The sequence below is a fragment of the Humulus lupulus genome, chromosome 4 (genome assembly GCF_963169125.1).
Source record: "Humulus lupulus chromosome 4, drHumLupu1.1, whole genome shotgun sequence".
NCBI lineage: Eukaryota > Viridiplantae > Streptophyta > Magnoliopsida > Rosales > Cannabaceae > Humulus > Humulus lupulus.
In genome coordinates this window covers 131354455-131375539 of record NC_084796.1, presented here as the reverse complement: position 1 = coordinate 131375539, position 21085 = coordinate 131354455, and the positions used below count along the sequence as shown (strand labels likewise).

The 21085-nt window shown below is 37.7% G+C and overlaps 1 protein-coding gene across 1 annotated transcript; it reads left to right on the top strand.

Annotated features, from left to right (window-relative positions):
• Positions 1–15830: 15830 nt before the first annotated feature.
• LOC133830813 (protein STRICTOSIDINE SYNTHASE-LIKE 12-like) lies at positions 15831–18937 on the top strand. Its single transcript, XM_062260886.1, has 3 exons — positions 15831–16105; positions 16278–16553; positions 18258–18937. Exons 1-3 carry the CDS (start codon positions 15870–15872, stop codon positions 18763–18765), a joined length of 1020 nt encoding a protein of 339 aa, XP_062116870.1. The 5' UTR covers positions 15831–15869; the 3' UTR covers positions 18766–18937.
• Positions 18938–21085: the final 2148 nt, after the last annotated feature.

The window sequence follows — 21085 nt, the reverse complement described above, 5'->3', positions numbered from 1 at the left end:
ATTACGATGGATTTTGTGGGAGGGTTACCCAGGACAGTTGGACTCCATGACTCGGTGTGGGTGATAGTGGATAGATACACCAAGTCAGCTTATTTCCTACCAGTTAGGTCAACTTATACTGTGGAACAGTATGCAGAGCTGTATGTGAGGGAGATAGTTCGTCTCCACGGGGTTCCAAAATCTATTGTATCTGATCGAGACCCTATCTTTAACCCTAAGTTCTGGGGAGCTCTGCAGAGAGCCATGGGGACTCAGCTGAAGTTTAGCACAACTTTTCATCCTCAGACTGATGGACAGTCTGAGAGGACGATCCAGGTACTGGAGGACATGCTTAGGGCATGTGTGATTGACTTTGAGGGTTCGTGGAGTAAGTATCTTCCATTGGTTGAGTTTTCATATAACAACAGTTATCAGTTCACGATTGGAGTGGCTCCTTATGAGATGTTATATGGAAGGAAGTGCAGATCACCTATTCACTGGGATGAGATGGGTGAGAGAAGATATTTAGGGCCAGACTTGGTTCAGAAGACCAATGAGGCCATTGAAAAGATTCGAGCTAGGATGCTTGCCTCCCAGAGTAGATAGAAAAGCTACGCTGATCCTAAGCGTAGGAACGCGGAGTTCCAGGTTGGGGACCACGTGTTTCTGCGAGTTTCACCGTTGAGGGGTGTGAGGAGATTTGGAGTGAAGGGCAAGTTGAGCCCTCGATTCATTGGACCCTTTGAGATTCTAGAGAGGGTTGGGCAGGTGGCTTATAGTCTAGCCTTGCCACCGTCCTTATCAGGAGTTCATAATGTGTTTCACGTCTCTATGTTGCAAGCCATTTAGTGAGCCAACGGCCTAAGGGTGCCAAGGGTCTCACTAGCGCACAGGGCGCGGCTCGGCCACTGGTAGCCGAGGACAGCTTATTATGCACTGAGCTTGGTTTAAGCGGGCCAGAGTCAGTGGGTTAAACAAAGGGTGCGGCCTAAGTCGTCGGCCCTGAATATTATGTGATATGAACAGTATATGTGATAGAATGTATCTTGTATTGGATTGTGTATGGTGAATATCTGTTGTGGATTATCTGATGGGTATACATGCTTACTGAGCTATTCGTCTGTTATTATTGTTTGAGTTATCTATGATGTTTTCTTGCTGGGCCTTGGCTCACGGGTGCTACGCGGTGCAGGTAAAGGCAAGGGCAAGTTAGATCAGCCCTGACTGGTGAGCTCGGGGAGCGGAATGTACATAGCCAGGTGCTCGGCCGCGACGGTTGAGGTCTAGGCAAGGACATGGAACCTGAAGACTGTCTGTTTTGCCTTAGTATGGCTAGTGGTTACTCATGTACTTTTGGGAGTCTGTAAACTTTCTTTAACTTCGTTTTTGTATGGGATCCCATGTTACTACAATTTGAATGTATGAAATGAGTCTTTTGAGACCAAAACCTTTTTAACCATAGATCTTACATGTTTAGTGATACGTTTTCAAATTAATGACTTGATTAGCAAGTCCTGCACCTTTATAAGTACACAGTGTAACGGTCTTGGCTATCCAGGGCATTACAGATGGGTTCCTTTGGCCAATCCTCGTGCAGGTATTCGGCCAGGAGTCGGTCATCCTCGTTGCCCTTCCCGATACGAGCGTTGTAGTACTCGATGACCTCCTTGTGCAGCTCTGAGTCATCCCCTTCATAGAGCTTCGGGAAGATGACCAACCGGGGCACTCTGGCTTGAGGGGAGTTGGAGGGGATCTCTTTGCCCTTCCCAGAGAATCCCTCTTCTTGGGGAGAGGAGGTCTCGAGGTCAATGACAACTGTTGTGCTCGGGGCAGGGGTCGTTAGAGCAGCAGCAGAGGGTGCTTTGGCAATCGATGTGGGTGTGGGCATTGTTTTTTGAGCTATCGGGGTATCAATTTCAGAAGGCCCTGACACCCTTTGACATTTCGAATGCACCAAATCAGAAAGGCCCATACTTTCTACACAAAGGAAACACCCTGGTTAGTCTCGATAAAAGAAATGAAAATCACAACAGAATAAAACATGTGCATAAAGGAAAATAAAAGTCCTTGGGAGCCCCAGTACGATTAGGCTCCTTGGAATGGAGGACATAATTAGAGAATTCCCATATGAGATGACCCATCTCTTGTGTTAGGTTGGTCTCCTACTGACAAGACCAAGAGACATCCATGGTCGTCATCTCGTCAAGAGTTACGAAGCCTTGAGGGTGCCTCTTCCTCCTTGGGTTGTAGAGGAACATGTCGATGAGATCCTAGTAATCTTGGTACTCCTCCGTGGACCAGCGACGCCCCGAGACTTGGCCGCATTCGAGAAGGGAGGGAGAAAGGATGAATGGTCGAGACTAGTTCCCTCCCTTACACGCCTAGAGTAGTAAAGTATAATCAAAGATTTACCTTGAGGCACAAAAGATGATTTGATCCCCGCCTCGAGCTCCGCCTCAAGCTCATCGTCTTCCTTCACATCCGCGGCTTCCTTGATGGCGCAGACGCTCTCCGCATGCTCCTCGCGAAGGAGTTGTATGTATTGATGTTGTGCCTTGGCCGCCATGTACTCCATGTGTAGCCTTGCCACATTCTGAGATTGCTTCGAATCCTGAAAATTGGTTAACACCACCAAATTTATGCTCTGTCTCGCCTGTAGAAACTCGTCTTATCGAAGGTGGGCGTCGGTGACAAGGAAGTCGAGCTCTAGCTCTGGGTTGCGAATGGACTCCATTGCCCGAAGCCTTTCGTCCAAAGAGTCAACGAAGGGAGTGCAACGAAACGAACCTGATTAAGATGGCACAAACAAGGATGAGTTGCGGACTGAATACTATCGTACTAACTAACGTGAGGACATAAGTACTTACCAACTATAGCAAAGTCCAAGAGTAATGTGGGGTTGGTCCTCCTAAGGAAGTCGTATGCCCAAAAGAACTAGTCCTTGTAGGATCGAGCGTGATTCTCGTTGCCGCACGGGGCTTTGTAGCCTTTCCTTGGGACCGTATGTGTAACGCCCTACTGTCTTAGAGCCGTTACTAAGTGAGTTTAAAATGTGCAATTAACTCGCTAATCGAGGTTTTAAGACAAAAGTGTAATTAAATCATAATCAGAGTCATAAACTTGAGAATAAAACTTTCATTGAAAAACTATAAAACGTTTAACATTTGGGATCCCAAAAACATTGTTTAGAAATATTTACAACTCAAAATATAACTAGAGTCGACTAAACAACAAAATTTAAGTTTAGTACATTCAACCCACAAAAGCACCCCTAGCCGTGGCAGCCAGGCAGACCAGACATGTACGCGTCGCTCGTCATGCTCACCATACTCAAGGTTGATAAACTTTCCCCTTGCCTTTACCTGCACCATAGAGCACCCGTGAGCCGAAGGCCAGAAAGAAAACCCTCACAAGAAGACAATATATGCACATCAAACACATAACATAAATTCAAGCCTTCAATAGGCTATATACATACGGCCATGTCGTCCCAGGCGCTTTACCAGGCCCTGGGTTCGCGGTCTATACCGTAAGGATATCCCAGGTATGCCTTGGGGTCTCACCCTGGCAACTCGCACTCCACGTGCTAAATGCTGCTCCCGGCCCCTTGCTGTTCTCGGCCTTCACCGTTCCCGGCCTTCGCCATTCCATCATTAGTATACACACATAATATAACTAAACAGATATTTAAACACACATAAATTCAGTCAAAGGGCCATGCCCTGCAACACAGTCATATAGGGTCAAGCCATGCAACGCAATCATATAGGGCCGAGCCCTGCAACACAAGCTCTATGGGAATAGTAGTTTTCTTACCTGTGTCCCGAGCTTTCCAAGCACTGATGTCCCGAGCACAGTTCCCTAGTCCGAGCCTCGCCGAAAATCTAGTCACAACGCATTAACAATTTCCACTCATCAAGTTCTAATCCATTAAATAGCTTTAGGTTATGGTTCTAGTCTCCAGGACATTGAATTCTATCAATCCGGGTGATAAAATCCATCCCGAGCCTTAACTATTGAATTCCCGAGCCTAAAACCTCTTAAAAACCCAAAAATGCACTAAGTGTCGCGGCCCTAAGATCCCATGCCGCAGCCCTAAGCTCAACCAGAGGCTCAGCCTCTTTTCTGCCAATACGCGCTGCGACCCTACTATAGGGCGTCGCAGCACGCCCCTTCTATCAGGCAGCATCATTGTTCTAAAGGGTCGCGACTCAGCAGGAACAGGGCCGCGGCCCGACCTTTCGAACATAGAAAATTCCTCCATTTTCTCTCCTAAAACCAAGCCAATTATCCACAAAAGTTAACCTAACAATCCAAATAGTCAACACAGAAGTTATTCTATGGATTCAGCAACAAAACACAACATGTATTCAAGCTTAAAACCTCATCAAACCCATAGATGATTCCTTACCCACACACATGCAATATTCTAACATTTTAACAGAAAAACCAGCTGCAATTCAACAAAACTCAACAAGTTAAGGAAGCTTACCTTGGACAGAAATGAATCCCCAAATCAATTCTCTAAGCTCCAAGCCTCTAGCTCCCAAAATCCCAGCATAATTTTCCCTAGTCTTTGAGTAATTCTCCAAGGTTTTCCCCTAGCTTCCAAAGAAGAGTAGACAAAAGAGAGATAGAGAAGAGGACAGGGTCGGTTTAGAGCTTTCTGTGGGTTTTCACATATTTGTTTTATTTAACTTAAGTCTATAAGGTTACCTCAAGGCTCAGGGTACCAAAAATGTCCCCGAGGGCAAAATGGTAAATGTCCCTGAGGGCAAAATGGTAAATTTCCCCAATATTTCGTCCTAGGCATTCTAACATCAAATATATCTCAAAATATTTATTTCCATAACCCGATAACCCCATAAAATGTCTAATACCCAAAATGCCCCTCGACTCGTCCCGAGTCGGATTTTCGACCCCATTGTGACTTTCTAGCTAACCGCTCCCTAGAACTGTCTCAGATCGTGCAACATAGATATATCACAAGTATTTCACAATTATCATATTTATACTCTCAACGTGATAAAATTACAATCATGCCCCTAGTAGCCAGACGGGGCCCACATGCATATTTAATTCACCTAAACATGCATTACTAATCACATATTCACACAAATTCACATATTATAACAATAATTCACATATTTCCCTCTAGGCATGCTAATCAAGGCCCTAAGCCTTATTAGCAAATTTGGGTCGTTACAGTATGCTTCATCAGGGTATAATATTCCCTTTTTCCCCATTCTTTGTGCATTGGCAGAAACTGTAGATATACTGTATTTTGGCTGGGGATGGAGTAGGCCAGTTCTGCCTCTTGTACAAAACGTACAGTCCTACTAGTACTCGATATCCGTTTGGGGACAGTTGGAAAGGAGCTATGCCGAAAAACTTAAGAAAGTCGACATAGTACTGGTGCAGCGGCAGGGCTGCATTCGCTTGGAGATGAGAGGCACTCTAGGGCCTGAGCCCGTGAATGCTCTCGTGTGCCCTTTCGTAGGATCCTCTGCAAGGCGTCTTTATGTCGTAGCTTGCTCGGTGTTGTATCCAAAAGATGGTGTTTTAATATTTAAACTCGCAAGTGCACGAATCGTTTCAGAATATAATGTTCATGTAAGTACGAGGTCGAACCCATGGGAGTTGACTAACATCAAAAGAAACTATTTCAAAAAAAGCAAGAATATTCTAACCTAGTTCCAAATATTTGATGAGATTTTGTTTTAGAAAAATAAAAGACAAGTAATAAAAAGATTTAAGATTAAATAGAAAAATGGTTTTCAAATGAGATATGTAAAATAAGATTATTAAGATATTAGAATCCACAAAATGCAAGTTCAATAGTTTTTATACCCAAAAAATAGGAAGATGCATCCTAGGAGGCTAAGGGGAATACATTCTAGGAGAGTTAAGGGGAATGGTCCTAGGAGACCCCAAGGAGGATGTGGTCCTAGGAGACCCCAAGAGAGTGATCCTAGGAGAACCAAGGATGAGGTCCGAGGAGAACTCAAGAAAGTGGTCTTAGGAGACCCCAAGGAGAAAGTGGTCCTAGGAGACCCCAAGGAGGATGTGGTCCTAGGAGACCCCAAGGGTGTGTAGGAGGTAAGCCTCCCAAGGTTTTCTAAATGTTGGCTCGAACGTGTCCAAGGTAAGTAGCTAAGGAGGAGGAGTCTCATGCAAGAGAATGGAGAATTAGATTTTGATAAGGAGAGCCTATACAATGTTCGATTGGACATGTTTGGGAGATGCTAAAGGAGAATGCCTTGAACTTGTCCAAGGTGAGGTGCCAAGGAGGTTGCCTCGGACCACCTTGGTCCGAGGAGAAGCCAAGGAGATTGGTTCAAGGGGGAACATGGCATGCTAGAGGAGAGTGCCATGTTAGAGGAGAGAAGTGCATGTCCTACCACCATGCACGTTCAACCCACCAAAACACATGTCCTACCACCATGCATATCCTACCACCATGCATGTTCAACCAACACTTGCATGGGTAGTGAGTAGGAGGTGGACCAACTAGCTAGAGGAGACTAAGTCAGACACAACTCCAACAACATATGCGGGAATCTCTCATTCTTCCCACAAATGGGGGGTTTGTTACATTTCGAATTTTGAATGTTTAAATGTAATAAAATATCCCTATCATAAGGGGATATCAGTGGAGGATCCCAGGCCTATAAATAGAGAGCTTATGGGATGAGAGAATGGGCTTCTTCCACTTCTTCTTTCTAGAGAGAGAAAATTGGGTCTGTGTATTCTAGAGAGAGAAAGTGCTGAAATAAGAGAGAATTCTTGTATTTTTGCAATCGGTACTGAAGAAACTCAGTTGGCTCAGTCCATCTGATCTTGAGTACGGATCAATAAATCAAAACTCTAAGTGGATTAGGCTATTACCGAAAATCGGGGCTGAACCACTATAAAAATCTCCTGTGTTATTTACTTTTCTTGTTTATACCGTCTGTTGTCGTTTTTATTTCTCTTGAAGGCTTGTCGTTATTGACGTTCTCACGTCGTTGGCTAAAAACGCAGTCAACAATAGTATTTATAAGTATATTGATTCCCAAGTTTAGATATAGTTGAAATAAATCACACTATATTTTTTTTCAAGATACATTTTCTATTCAAGCACAAGTTACTTTAAAAAAGGTAGGATTTTTCTTCACTTATAAAAGATATAATTTCTAAGCATTAGTTGTGTTACAACCTAATGAAACTACAAAAAATCAAAGAGACTATGTTTAGGCAAAATATGATACTTATGCTCTAAGAATTAGATGTGAACAATTTAATGAAAAACATTTAATCAAAGAATATCATATTTTTGCATAATGAATAACTAAGTGTAATATGCTTTAACACTCAATAATAGATGAAAAATGCATATCTTTGATAGAAAAATCCATAAACAATGTTACACAAATGGGAAATCAACATACAATAAAAAATACTATCTAGTTACATTTTGCTTCATCATCATCTTAATAACCCTTGAAAAAGACTAGAAGCTCATGACTAGATTGAAATAAAAATTACAAAATAACATACTTGACATGCTCTTCAAAAGATGAAAATGGTAGAGAGAAAATAGTGAAAAGATGAGAGAAATATGAAGTGTAGAAGAGATTGAAAAGATGAAGAAGAGCTCTCCAAATGGTCTTATAAGGCTCTATTTATAGGCAAAATATGGAGATTAAATTAATCAAATTAAAATAAATAAATTGATCAATTTAATTGTGTTGGGAAGTGGTAGGATAAATAGAGTAAGTGTAAGAGTATTGGAAAGATGAAATGTTTGGTTGGGTAAAATATTAGTGAAAAGCTAGGGTAAAAAATAAATTAGGAATGTTTATTTATGTAAGAAAAATAGGGAAGAGTGAATTGATATTTGAGTGAAAAATATTGGGAATAAAAATGTGAGATTTGGCCTTTTGGTGGCTGTGTGTTCAGTGAATTCGGTGGTGGGCCGAATGGAGCTATGGGGCTGGGTTGAATGGCGGGCCCAGGAAGTGATGAGAGGCATGGCTGGGTGTGAAGAGGCAGCTGGCTGTTGGGCTTGGCTGGTGGCAGGCGGCCCAAAACTGGTGAGAAGAGCAGTTGGGATAGGCGTGAGCACTTGCTGAATTTGGCTGCTTTGGAGGCTGAATGTGAAGTGAAGGCAGGGACAGGTGGCGCGATGATGAGCTTCAAGGGTGCCAAGCGTGGTGATGATGCTATATGCTGAAGCTGGAGAAGCTTTGGCTGATGGTGGAACGGCTGGGAGCAGCTGCATGCATGGAGAAGCTGTTGTGCTTGGGCCCAAATGAAGCTTTTTTTTTTTTTATAAATGCCAACTCTTTGTCTTGCTTTCTTGAAAATGCCATGTTGTCCTTCATTTTTCTTTCTTTTTTATGAACATACATTCCCTACAAAATAAATCATAATACAATATTTTCAACTCTAAAATAAATCAATTTAATTCTTTGAAAATATTAATTATAACTTAATTTATATTTTACATTTAATTTCAATAAAACAACATTTTTTTACCCCAAACTAAACAACAATCATTTAAATAATTAGCTACAATATTTTACAACAAAATAACTATAAAAACACACAAAAATCTATAAAATTATAATAAAGCTAATAAATTCAAAAAGTAATTAAAACTTAATAATTTAATTAAAAACTTAAGAACTAAATTATTTTTAGCTTAAAAAATGTGGTAAAATAACTCTAATTTCTAGAGTTATCACTCGGGAGGTCTACCGCTTCGAACCTTATGGCAGGGTAAGGGGAATCTGAAGGTGTCGGGCCCGTATTCGCCTCTTCCTCTGAGAGACCAGCTTTGAGAGGTCTCATCTCCACTGATTCCAAACTCTCTCGTACTGTGAGAGCTTGGCTGCTACCAACCACTTGTTTCCCCTTCTCGGGGTGTTGTCCCGCTTCTTGGGCCATTTGAAGGATATCGTCGTCGAAGGCGTAGAAACCTTGTTGATGGAGCTGATGAAGCTCCTCGGACATCTGATATAAACACCATGTAGTTAGTGCCTTGACCCGAAGAAAGTTAGGCCAAAACGAGAACTCCTATGACAACTGCTCAGGGAAAATGGAAGAAAAAGAAAAACTAGACATTGGGGTGTCCTCGAAGCCAGGCACCTAACGCCAGAGACACCACTGGAAAAGATGAACACCATTGGAGATGATGAACACTGCCAGAATCTGGAAAATTTTTAGACTTCGGTCAAAGGTCCATAATATCAAAAAATGCCCCAGAACATCTAAATAGGCCGTTTAAACCATTTTCGATGACAAGTAAGGTCAAAGCAACCTCTAAGAAGCGAAAAAAAAAACATATCCTAACACATGCACCCTAAGTCATCAAACATACGCAAAAACAGAGTCACAGTTCATAGGCACTTACTCGAAATGAAGCGTTAGATGGTGCTGAATCGTGTGCAAACCCTGAAGAATTGCTTGTTGTTTGCCCAGAAGTAAGAAGCTTCACAGCAATCGTCCAAAGTGACAAGAGAGTTAGAAGGGATACAAGGCTGGAGAGTGGTTTGGGAGGCTGAGAGAGGCTGAAGAGTTGAAAGCACAAGAAATTTAATGTGGGCTAAAGTAATGTTGGAGAGTTGGTTCTCGACCTTTTATATGTCCAGTGCTTAGGGGTGAAGTAAGTTCACCCCGACTGTCGGATTACCAAAGACATAGGTACTCGAGAATGATCCAAGGGTCAAAGATCAGAAAGGTGTGGATCGTGATCATTGGCATTGGAAAAGGGAAATCTCGAGTATAGGTTGAAAGGACACCTCGGGTAAGGAAAAGACGTTTTGGGCCGCGGACCTAACCCTTCATTAATTGCACGGATTGATGGGCCCAGTAATGGGGGCTCAACACATGGTAGGAAATCTCGTAGTGGCATTAGCAGAAGTCCAAACATTTCCATTCGAGGGCTATTCAATTTTTTTTAGTTTTAATTCTCCATTGTCCGAGGACGAGTAGAGACTTGGGGGGCAAATGTCCGTATTTTCACCAAAGGACATGTGGCAATCCGAGTAGGGCATGTGGCAAGGACGCATACTTCTTCAAATGAGGCCACGCCCCGAGGGTTAGTCCACGAAGGGTGGAATTCTCTATTAGAGGCCACGTCCCTCAGATAAAGGTAGGGTACAGACATCTCTCCAAGGCGATGCCCCGAGAACTGGTTAGTAGTCCACGGTTTCCTTACAAACAATTGTCTTCCAGGCCAAGGACCTTGTCCTCAGGACCTAGAAGGCCATCCAGGTGTCAACCAATGCAGGTTTGCAGCGTCAGAGGATCCCTTGACAACCTTTTAGGTGATCCGTTCATAGTGTTGTCAATTGTACAACTCGACAATTCGCACTCCCACTATGCCGCCTGACAAGAAAATATGTGCGACATGCCCTGATAGTGCCAGGGGCATGTTCCCCATAAAGTAGGTAACTTTCTGGAGTGGACCCCGTGTTTCTCGCCTGGGTCGTGGTCTCTAGTTAATGCAGCCCAATGCATTAAAGTGATATTAATACCCCTAATAATGGGAGGAATGGGGATTAATTAGCCCAGTGTGTATTTATTGTAAATGATCAACAATTGATGACCCCAGCCTCTATAAATAGGACTGGGGATCTCATTGTAAAGAGTTCAGAATTCTTATAGAAAGAGAACCTTGTACTCAGAGCAATATAAATGCTGCCCGAGGAATGTGTATTAATTAGCCCAGTGTGTATTAATTGTAAATGGTCAACAATTGATGACCCCAGCCTCTATAAATAGGACTGGGGATCTCATTGTAAAGAGTTCGGAATTCTTATAGAAAGAGAACCTTGTACTCAGAGCAATATAAATGCTGCCCGAGAAACTAGATTGGAGATTGCCCTAGCAAGTTTCCAATCCCCTTAATACAGAGACTCGTGGACTAGGGCTCTTTTATAGCCTGAACTACGTAAAAATTATTGTGTTCTTGTTGTTTATTATTTTAATCTCTCATATTTAGGTTGATAACGAAAAAGGCAGTCAACACTCACCATCTTGCTAATTCTTCTAGCTTCTTTGTCGAGTTTGCATGAACCTTAGGCAACGTTGGTTCAGTGTCGACCATTCTCATTATCAACAAAATTAGTCGAACATTCAATTTTTTTATTGACTTCGACCATGTTTGTAGCTTCATCACCTCATTCTATTTCTTAACAAAAAAAAAAGAGTAAGGTCTGGGTTTCTTAGAATGTTAATTGGCATTTAGCCGTGACCCACAACTTTTTGTATTAAATCTCTTTCAATAATGATAAAAATGTTTAGTGTTACAATTTGGTTTTTTTGGGGGGGAATAGGGGGAGGCTTTACAATTTTGTTTGTTTGTTTTCTTTTTCAAGTTACAAGCTGGTTTTTTAGAGACTTGGAGGCACTATTGTTGCGATGCTATATTTTAGCACTACAATGCCTAATTTCTGGTCAAACTAGGTTGGTTAGCATTCTTTTTTTGTGGGTTAAAGTTTGATATTTTGGGTAACATAGTGGTTCCTTGATAAGCACATATATGTCTACCCACACTAACTTGGTTACTGATTGTTATTATTTTGTCTTCTTAACCATGCAAACCAGAAAAAATAGGTTACTGAATTATCTTATACACTTGTTTCGACAAGCAAATGTTATAAAAGTTTACTAGTTGTCATTTGTATCTATTTTAGAATGTAAGCTAGTTAAAAAAGGCTATTGTCTGTTTTTTTATACCACCTTCAATAAGCAAATCACATAAGAAAAAGTTACTAGTTGTTATTTACATATTTTTAAGAATGCAATTAGTTAAAATTGGTTACTCTATGATTTTGTATAGTCGTTACAACAACCAAATCACATATTAAGGTTATCAGTTATCATTTACATATTTTTAAGAATGCAAACCATCTAAAATAGGTTATTGTCTGATTTTGTATACCATTTTTAGCAAGCAAATTACACAATGAGGTTGTTGGCTAGTTTTGTATCATAATTTCAGAAAGAAAAAAAAACATGATAACCTTTGTTGCCTTTGATAATTGTTTTAATACAAATATGAGCCAGTAAATTAGACAAAAGAACTTTCTTTTCAACTCTATAAAAACACAAAATTAAAGTGTCATGTATAATATTCATTGGCGGCTTGCAAGTTGAAACTTGGTACTCAATTAAAACAATATTTTGTGATAAATCAATGTTTACATTTGTTGAAATCAAATTGACTAGCTTGTTTTGAGTGCAATCCATTCGTATTAAAATTCCACTACCTAGAATTTAAGAGGGTATATTTGACTCATTAACTAAACAATTATTTTTTAATTTTAAAACATAAAAATTATTTTCTAAAAAAACAAGTAGAGGGGTTTGACATTGTTTTTATAAAATAATTTTAAAAAATAAAATTACAGAATACAAAAAGAATTTAGAACAAAAAAAAATATTTTTAGTTGTTCTCAAAAATTTTTTGTCAATTTTTTTCTCATATAACTTTTTTAATTATTATTATCTTAATGATTTTCTTTCTTATTAATTTATCTCTCCTTACTTTCTCCTCATCACTTTTGATCTACTTATTTTCTCTCTCATCACTTATTATCTAATTATTTTCTCTCTCATTACTTCTTATATTCTCATTTTCTCTTTTCTCATTTTTTTTTTGTCACCACTTTCTCTCTTATGACTTTTTTTTTTTTTTTTCATGTATCAATTTCTCTCTTCTTAATTTTTCTTCTTCAAAATTTCACTCCTTACTTTCTCTTTCCTTATTTTTCATCACTTTTTTCTTTCACATTATTTTATCTCATTATTTATTACAATTTTTTAAAATTTTTTTTTTTATAAATTTATTTATTAATTTTTTATTTAAGATTTAAAAAAAAACTAAAAACTTAATTTTAGAAAATATCAACCAAACATACGTTGTTTTTTTTTAAAACTACAAAATCTATTTTCTGTTATCATTTCTGAAAATACAATTTAAAAAATAAAAAGCAGTAAACAATGTGAAGCAGACCATTTTGCCTCCATTTTGATAATTTTCATTCTGCAATGATGGTATTTTGCCTCCATTGTGAAGCAGACCCCGGTATTCTGATAATTTTCATTCCATTTTGCCTCCATGATGCAATAATAAAACTGTAAATACATCCATATCCACAAAAAAGGCAATAGTTATCGCTATGCGATGCTTGTAATTTTATAATACTATTCAGAACAAGAGATACAATTTAAAAGGTTACACGTTGTTATCTGTATCCTTTTAAGTATTCGTCCCCTCTCAGCCACCATGGAGTTCAACCTTGCCTATGCTTTCTGGCCTCTGCCTGCATCTCCTCGCCTATGCCCAATAGCCATTCACCTCATCGTTCGTACCATTGCTTGTCGGTCTAGATTTACTGTACCGTTTGGGTCATGGAGGTTTAGGATTAATGTTAGGTTGGAGCAAAAAAGAAAACAAAGAAGGGAAGATGAAATCTTAAAGAAAATAAAAGAATCAGAATTTTTCTTAGTTTTTTTTTGTTTAAGTTTTTTATTTAATTAATTAAATTATTTTAAAATATAATTTTTCATTTTTTTAATTTTAAAATCAATTTATATTATATTTTAAAAATAATAATTGAGTTAGATTAATTAGGATACAACACCTGTAACCTTTTAGTGCCACATGAGCAAAGTTAGTAGAGAGTTAAGGTGTGAGAAATTATAAACATATTGTCTTGAAGTGCTTGGATTAGGGGTGCACACGGATCAGATTTCGGGTGCATCGGGTTCGGATTTTGCGGGTTTCGGGTGGAGGAAAGCAGTACTGAATCTGGTCCGAAATTTTCAAGTTTTGGGCCGAAAATGGGCCTTGGTAAAAAAATTTCAAAAATACCATTTTTTGACACTTTTTTTTTTTTTTTTTTACTTTTCTCATGTTTTTTTTTAACTTTGTTGTTAGTTTAGTAATGTTGATTTTTTACAAATTGGATCTTGGTAATTTTTTTTAAAAAGCATTAATTTTTTCGAAAATTAATTTTTTTTTTAATTATGTTAGGGTTCGGGTTACACTCGAACCCGTGTACCCTTAATTTCAAAATCCAAACCCGACTCGAACCATGTCGGGTTCGAATCAGATTTCACCCGAATTTGACGGGTTTTGCAAAAATTCGGGTTGGTCGGGTCGAGTTTGGTCGGGTTTGCGGGTGTTTTTGGTCAAATGTTCACCCCTAGCTTGGATAGAAGTTTGAATATTTAAGTGTTACAAATACATAAAGCTTAGTATTTTTATTGCAAATATTAATATGTACTGCTAATATTTGCTAAAGTGCAAAAGATTAGAGACATTTGTTTGCAAAATGCTAAATTTACAATTAACATAAACATTAATTAATTAAGAGTAAATATGATTTTTGCCACCCAAACTTATACAATTGTCACATCGTGCCCCCTTAATATTTTGCGTTGTTAAAAATTACCCCCGAACTATGCACGTCACTCAGTTGTGGGACTTCTGTTAGATTTTACCCTATGTGGCTAACGGAGAACAGATTTGACATTTTGGGTAATGACGTGGCGCCACGTTTATAATTCAAATTTAAAATTAATTAAAAAAATCATTTTAAAGATTAAAAAAACAAAATAAATTCTAAAAATTTATAATTTTAAAATTAAACAAAATATCAAATATATAAAACAGATTTTATTTAAATAATTATAGTTATAAAGTCATTAAATTTTCAAAAAAAAGTTAGCCTATTAGTTGTAGTTAAAATAAAGTTTAATTAAATTATTACAAAAGCAACAATTAAAAGAACCATTTTTTTTTTCTAAATCCTTAGTCCTCACGATTCTTCTTCGTCATCGTGATACCCACCCACTGTTAATCATTATTTTAATCTAAATCAAACCCCTTACATACACTCTATTGCTATATTTTCTTCACTTTCCCAAATCAATTCAAAAAAATTTATCTCAAATAAATTTAACATCAAAATTTACAAGCAAAACCTAAACACAAAACTAAAGCACATATTTAAATGGCCAAGAAAAAAAATGCATATATGAACTCAACCCCAACCCCAGGGACTTCACCTTCAACCTCTGCAAGCCCCGACCCCAACCCCGCGGTCCACGACCGCAACCTCGTCGCCACCAACCCAAAACCTCACAGATTAAGCCCGCAGTCCCCGACCCTAACCCCAACACCACAGTCCACGACCCCAACCATGTCATCGTCGACCCTAAACCTCGCAGATCCAGCCCGTAAGTCCCCAATCCCAAGCCAGCAATCTCGTCGCTGACCCCAAACCTCGCTGATCACGAATACCTGAAAAAGAAAACTTAGAAAATGAAGAAGGAGAAGTCAAAGTTGAGGAGTGGGGCAGAAAGAAAAAAGAAAAGAGGAAAAAAAAAGAAGTAAAAAAAATATATTTTTTAATAAGAAAATAGATTATATAATTTTTGAATTAATATTTTGTTATATTTAATCTTTAAAATGATTTTTTAAATATTAATTTTTAAATTTGAATTATACACGTGTGACTGACGTGACACTGCCACGCCAGTATCCAAAATGTTAAATTTGCTCTCTGTTAGCCACATAGGATGAAAGCTAACAGAAGTCTCACAACTCAGTAACGTGCATAATTTAGGGAAATATTTAACAACACCAAATATTCAAGAAGCACAATGTGACGGTGGTAATAGTTCAGGGCAAAAATCATATTTATTCATTAATTAATAAAGATGGCGTATCTTATCATTTTTTTTAATCATTCCCGTTAGTCATGTATCATAGATGTAGATATAGATATAATGAGACAAATTAGTCTTACCTAATCTTGAAGTGCCTATAAATAAAAAGGCATTACTGCCTAGTTCTTCACTACCTTTCGAAGTAAAAAACAAAGTATAACATGGTTTCCATAATTGTCATTATCTTTCTCTTCTCTTTTCCAACCATAGTTCTTTCCCAACCTAACTTTAATTTTACCAAGGTAGATTTGCCATCAACTTCGGTAGGTCCTGAAAGTATAACTTTTGACTCCAAATACGGTGAAGAACCCTATTATACAGGTATATCTGATGGTAGAATTATCAAATATGATGGAGCTAATGGGTTTGTAGATTATGCCTTCACTGTCCCCAATAGGTAATTTTTTATTTTCCTAGATAATTTTCGTTTTATATATAACTAATCTGAATTCATTCACTATATATAGATATATTAATATCTATATAATAATATTATTGGCACGTAGTGATTCACTTGAATCTTGTTATTACGTGATGCATATCATCGATAATTAAAATTATTAATTCAGGTCAAAGGAAGAATGTGATGGAATTGGAATCAATAGACCTGATTTGGGGCCTACATGTGGGAGGCCAATGGGTATAGGGTTCAACCTTAACACAAAGCAACTTTATGTTGCAGATGCTTATAAAGGATTCCTTGTGGTTGGTCCTAATGGAGGACTTGCAACCACAATCGCCTCTGCTGTAGAAGGGGTGCCCTTCAAATTACCTACTGGTTTGGATGTTGATCAATCTAATGGGGTTGTATACTTTACTGATGCTAGTTCTCAATATTCCCAAAGGTCTTACTTTTTTTTTTCAAATCCAAAAGTATTACTTTTATATATATAATTAAGACCCAAAATAAAGATATAATTAATAACTACAAAGATTTAATACATATAAATACATAAGATAGAATCATTTCATTATAACACCATCTTTTTGGAAGGATATTTAAAGTTAAAAGTTAGATATATATATATATATATATATAGTATATAATAGAAATTTTTAGTTTTAACAGTTTTTATTTTATTTTATTTTTTTTAGAAATATTGTTATATATTTAACGGTAGATTGGTAGATTGTAAAACTGACTTAAAATTAAATAAATAAATAATTAAAAAAAAATTAAAATAAGATATTTTACAATAGTAATTATTTAAAAATAAGAAAACTATATATTTTATAACTTAAATAAAATTTAATTAATCTTAAATTTAAACTTAATATTATATTAAATATATAATATACATAATCTTTTGTTGTCAAATTCAAAAACTAGAACAAACATCAATTTAAATAAAAATAAATAAATAAATAAATTAAACTATGATATTTTAAAGATATTTTATGATAATTTAAATAATTAAATCATATTTATTTAAAAATAATAGAGGCATATATATTATTTTTTTATCTTATAAATTTGTGTGATAGTTTATTTTTTATCAAGTGATTTGAGTTCTTTTTCTTCGTTAAATTCACCAAAGAACATTGTGAGATATATTAGAAACTAAAAATAATATATTCATGCATACTACTCTCTAAACTATTACTTTTTCTATTATTATTTTATTTCTATTATTAATTTCATTTTAAATATTAGTGTATTATATATATATATATCATGTAGTCATGTGTATATATATATTGTGTTTAGATGTCATATATATAGAGATTATTGATAAAAATATTTATATATATTATAAAACTATAATTCATTCTATTATATATATATTTAAATAACAGTAAGCTAGTTTTTATTAAAATTATAGATAATATTTACAATTTTATAACTAAGCATAAATGCATTGTACGTTGCTTCCACCTAATGTATATATATATATATATAGATGGTTGGCGTATTCAATAATAATATATATTTATATATATATATAAATGATGGCATTTAAATTCACAGATTTTTTTATATATCAAATCATAATTATGTTCTCCATTTGATACATCATTTTGTTGATTTGATACAATAATTATACAGTATAGTTAATTACATAATATCTTTGACCTATATATATATATATTTATTTTAAAGATAATTAAAATTGTATATACAACAAAAACATAACTATAAATTGATTAATAAATAAAGAGTTTTTATATTTCTATGTATTTCGTATTTTTCCTTTAATATCTTACTCATTTGAAATTTCAAAATTATATCACCGTAATTGTAAATTGTAACAATTTTGATACAGAGAAGTTCACCACATAATTAAGCTTAATGAAATGTTGGAAAGAAAAAGTGCCAAGGATCGAAAAATCCAGTCGTACAATTTTTTTTAACTAATATTATCAATTCAAAGATTGACAAAAATAACTACTAAAGATAACAATATATACAAAAGTAATAAAAACTAATAGTGTACTTCTTGCAAAAAAAAAAAAAAAAAACTAATAGTGCACATATATAACTGAAATATATATATATGCATATATATGGTATAATTAACAAGTGTATTACATATAATTACTTGATGTAGCCAAATTCAAGTGGCAATCGATGCTGGTGATGCAACTGGAAGATTACTAAAATATGATCCTAATACCCAACAAGTTACAGTGTTACTAAAAGACCTTTCAGGGGCAGGTGGCACATCGGTAAGTACAGATGGATCATTCGTGCTAGTGTCTGAGTTCATAGCTCAGAGAATTCAGAAGTTTTGGCTGACAGGTCCCAAAGCTTTGACTTCTGAAGTTTTAATCACTTTTCAAGGAAGACCTGTTAATATTAAGAAGACCCTATTAGGAGATTTCTGGGTGGCTGTGAACATGAAAAGCAATACTACAACAAATGGGTCTTCAAGTGCAACTGCTACTTTAAACATGGTTCCAATAGGAATAAAAATCAATGCAACTGGTAACATCTTAAGGACTGTGGTTCTTACAGAGTTTTATGGCAATGTCAATATTACTGATTTTCAACAACGTAACAGGCAGTTTTATGTTGGTAGTCTATGGACTGACTTCCTTGGTCGTTTAAGCATATAACTAATAAGGGTTATTAATAACTACTATATATCTATATGTGTGTTCACATATGCATACATATATACACCTTATATTCGTGTAATCTTTGTTGTTATAAGTTGTTCTTGTATGTTTAATGTGTGATATCTATCTATAACGTATATAAGAGGTGAAAGCAACATATTTTGTTCAAGTTATTTTGTCATTTGTCATTTTGTATCTAATATCGACATATAATAACAATAATGGATATTTAAATATAGGACCGGGCTTGAGTGGAAGGGACTCTATACAAAATTTGTTATTTTTAAAAAAATTATATATTAAATGATATTTTTCAAAATTTTGGGGTCTTTGTACATGTAAAAAAATGGGAAAAGTTGATGTTATCCAAAAAATTTGAAAATGATGATGTGGCAATAGAATTGACAAGTGGCATGGAATAGTTGGGTGATCTGGCTTAGCAGTAGCCCATATATGGATTGCTTGGGAGATGTCATTCCCAAGCCAAGTGCACCTGAGGAGAGTACTTGGGCTAGGGTGTGCCCTGTCGGACCTTGGTCCGAGGAGTCCAAGTGATGGGCTCGGACCCTAGTCCGAGGAATGCCCCAGGTGATGGGCTCGGACCCTAGTCCGAGGAGAGGCCACAAGTGATTGGCTCGGACCTTAGCCCGAGGAGAGGCCACAAGTGATTGGTTCGGACCCTAGTTCGAGGAGAAGTCACCAAGAGGTCCGGTCGGACCATGATCCGAGGAAGGCCCTAAGAGATGGGGTCGGACCTTGGTCCGAGGAAGGCACACCAAGAGGTCCGGTCGGACCATGATCCGAGGAGAAGCCCCATGAAGTGTGGCTCGGACCTTGGTCCGAGGAGAGCCAGGGTGTGGCTCGGACCTTGGTCCGAGGAGTACCCAAAAGATGTGTGGCTCGGACCTTAGTCCGAGGAGGGCCAAAAGATGTGGCTCGGACCTTAGTCCGAGGAGAGCCAAGGAAGGTGTGGCTCGAACCTTGATCCGAGGAAAACCAAGGAGGGTGTGGTCGGATCTTGGTCCGAGGAGAGTAAGGGGTATGGTCCATATGCATGTGTCCAGCATGCATATGTCCGATCAGAAGAAGAAATTCATCAAACAAATGGACCAGACTACGTCAAATTCTCAGAAACAGCTTCAGCAAGAATCGGTCTGAGCATCGCGGGAATCTCTCATTCCTCACTCAAATTGAGGAATCTGTTGTATTTTGAATATTTTGTGTAATTTAAATATTATATAAATAATAGAATATCCCGATCCTAGGGGGATATCAGTTTAGGATCCCAAGTCTATAAATAGAGGGTGAATGGGATCAGAAAGGGACTTTTGGCAATTTGAGATTTGGTCTGAGTTCTAGAGAGAGAAAGTACGTTTTTTGTATTCCTGAAAATTTACACTGAAGAAACTCAGTTGACACTGGTTCATCTGATCTTGAGTGTAGATAAAGTAATAAAATCTCTAAGTGGATTAGGCTATTACCGACTGAACGGGGCTGAACCACTATAAAATCTTGTGTGTTATTCAATTTTCTGGATTAAACTGTCTGTGTCGTTTAAAATTCTCTTGAAGGCTTGTCGTTATTGATGTTTTCACGTCGTTGGCTAAAAACACAGTCAACATTTTGGTGATTTCATTGAGAGCCTGAAGAGAAGAACAGACAGTCCCTGAAATAATATGGCGCCTAAGAACACCACTGCAGCCTCCAAGAAGACGGGTTCCTTTAAGGAGCATGCTAGATCGGAAGGTCCCAGCGTTCAAGATCGTGAAACTGAGCCTAGAGTCGTGCTCGAGGATGTAGCTCTAGAAGTTGAAGAGCTCCAGGAGGCCATGAGCACATTCCAGGAGAAGATGGCTCAGTTCAACGCCAGGCAGGAGGCGTTTGCTGAGGAAATGGCTAGGCAGAATGCCGCATTCGAGCAGCAGAAACGGGAGATGGACGCTAGGAGTGAGGAGATCCGTCGACAGCAGGAGGAGGCCGACAGGCAACATCGCAAAGCTACACTCGCTCTGGAGGCACCTACGCAACTGACCCGAGCCAATGCCCAGGCGGCACCTGGAGTGGCAGCCACCCCAGAGGCAAGGACCACAGAAGCTAGTCGTAAGAAAACTGATAGACCAGGCAGGGGTGGTGGTAACCCACCTGGTCATGAGGAGGATGGAGTCCGATCACGCACTGCCTCAACTCAAAGGGGGAACTCCAAAACCCCCTCAAAGAGTCACCGATCAGAGACTTCCAGGTCAGGGAGTCATAAGTCAGGCAGTAAGAAAACACCTTCTGAGCAGGAGCACAATAGAGCTCCTCGTGGCAATGAGAC

What these genes read in the sequence shown, in the direction of transcription:
- LOC133830813 (XM_062260886.1), top strand. Translation starts at nt 15,870, where the DNA reads ATGGTTTCCATAATTGTCATTATCTTTCTCTTCTCTTTTCCAACCATA. An exon ending in GCCTTCACTGTCCCCAATAG is followed by an intron (nt 16,106 to 16,277) that starts GTAATTTTTTAT and finishes TTATTAATTCAG; the next exon opens with GTCAAAGGAAGAATGTGATG. An exon ending in AGTTCTCAATATTCCCAAAG is followed by an intron (nt 16,554 to 18,257) that starts GTCTTACTTTTT and finishes TACTTGATGTAG; the next exon opens with CCAAATTCAAGTGGCAATCG.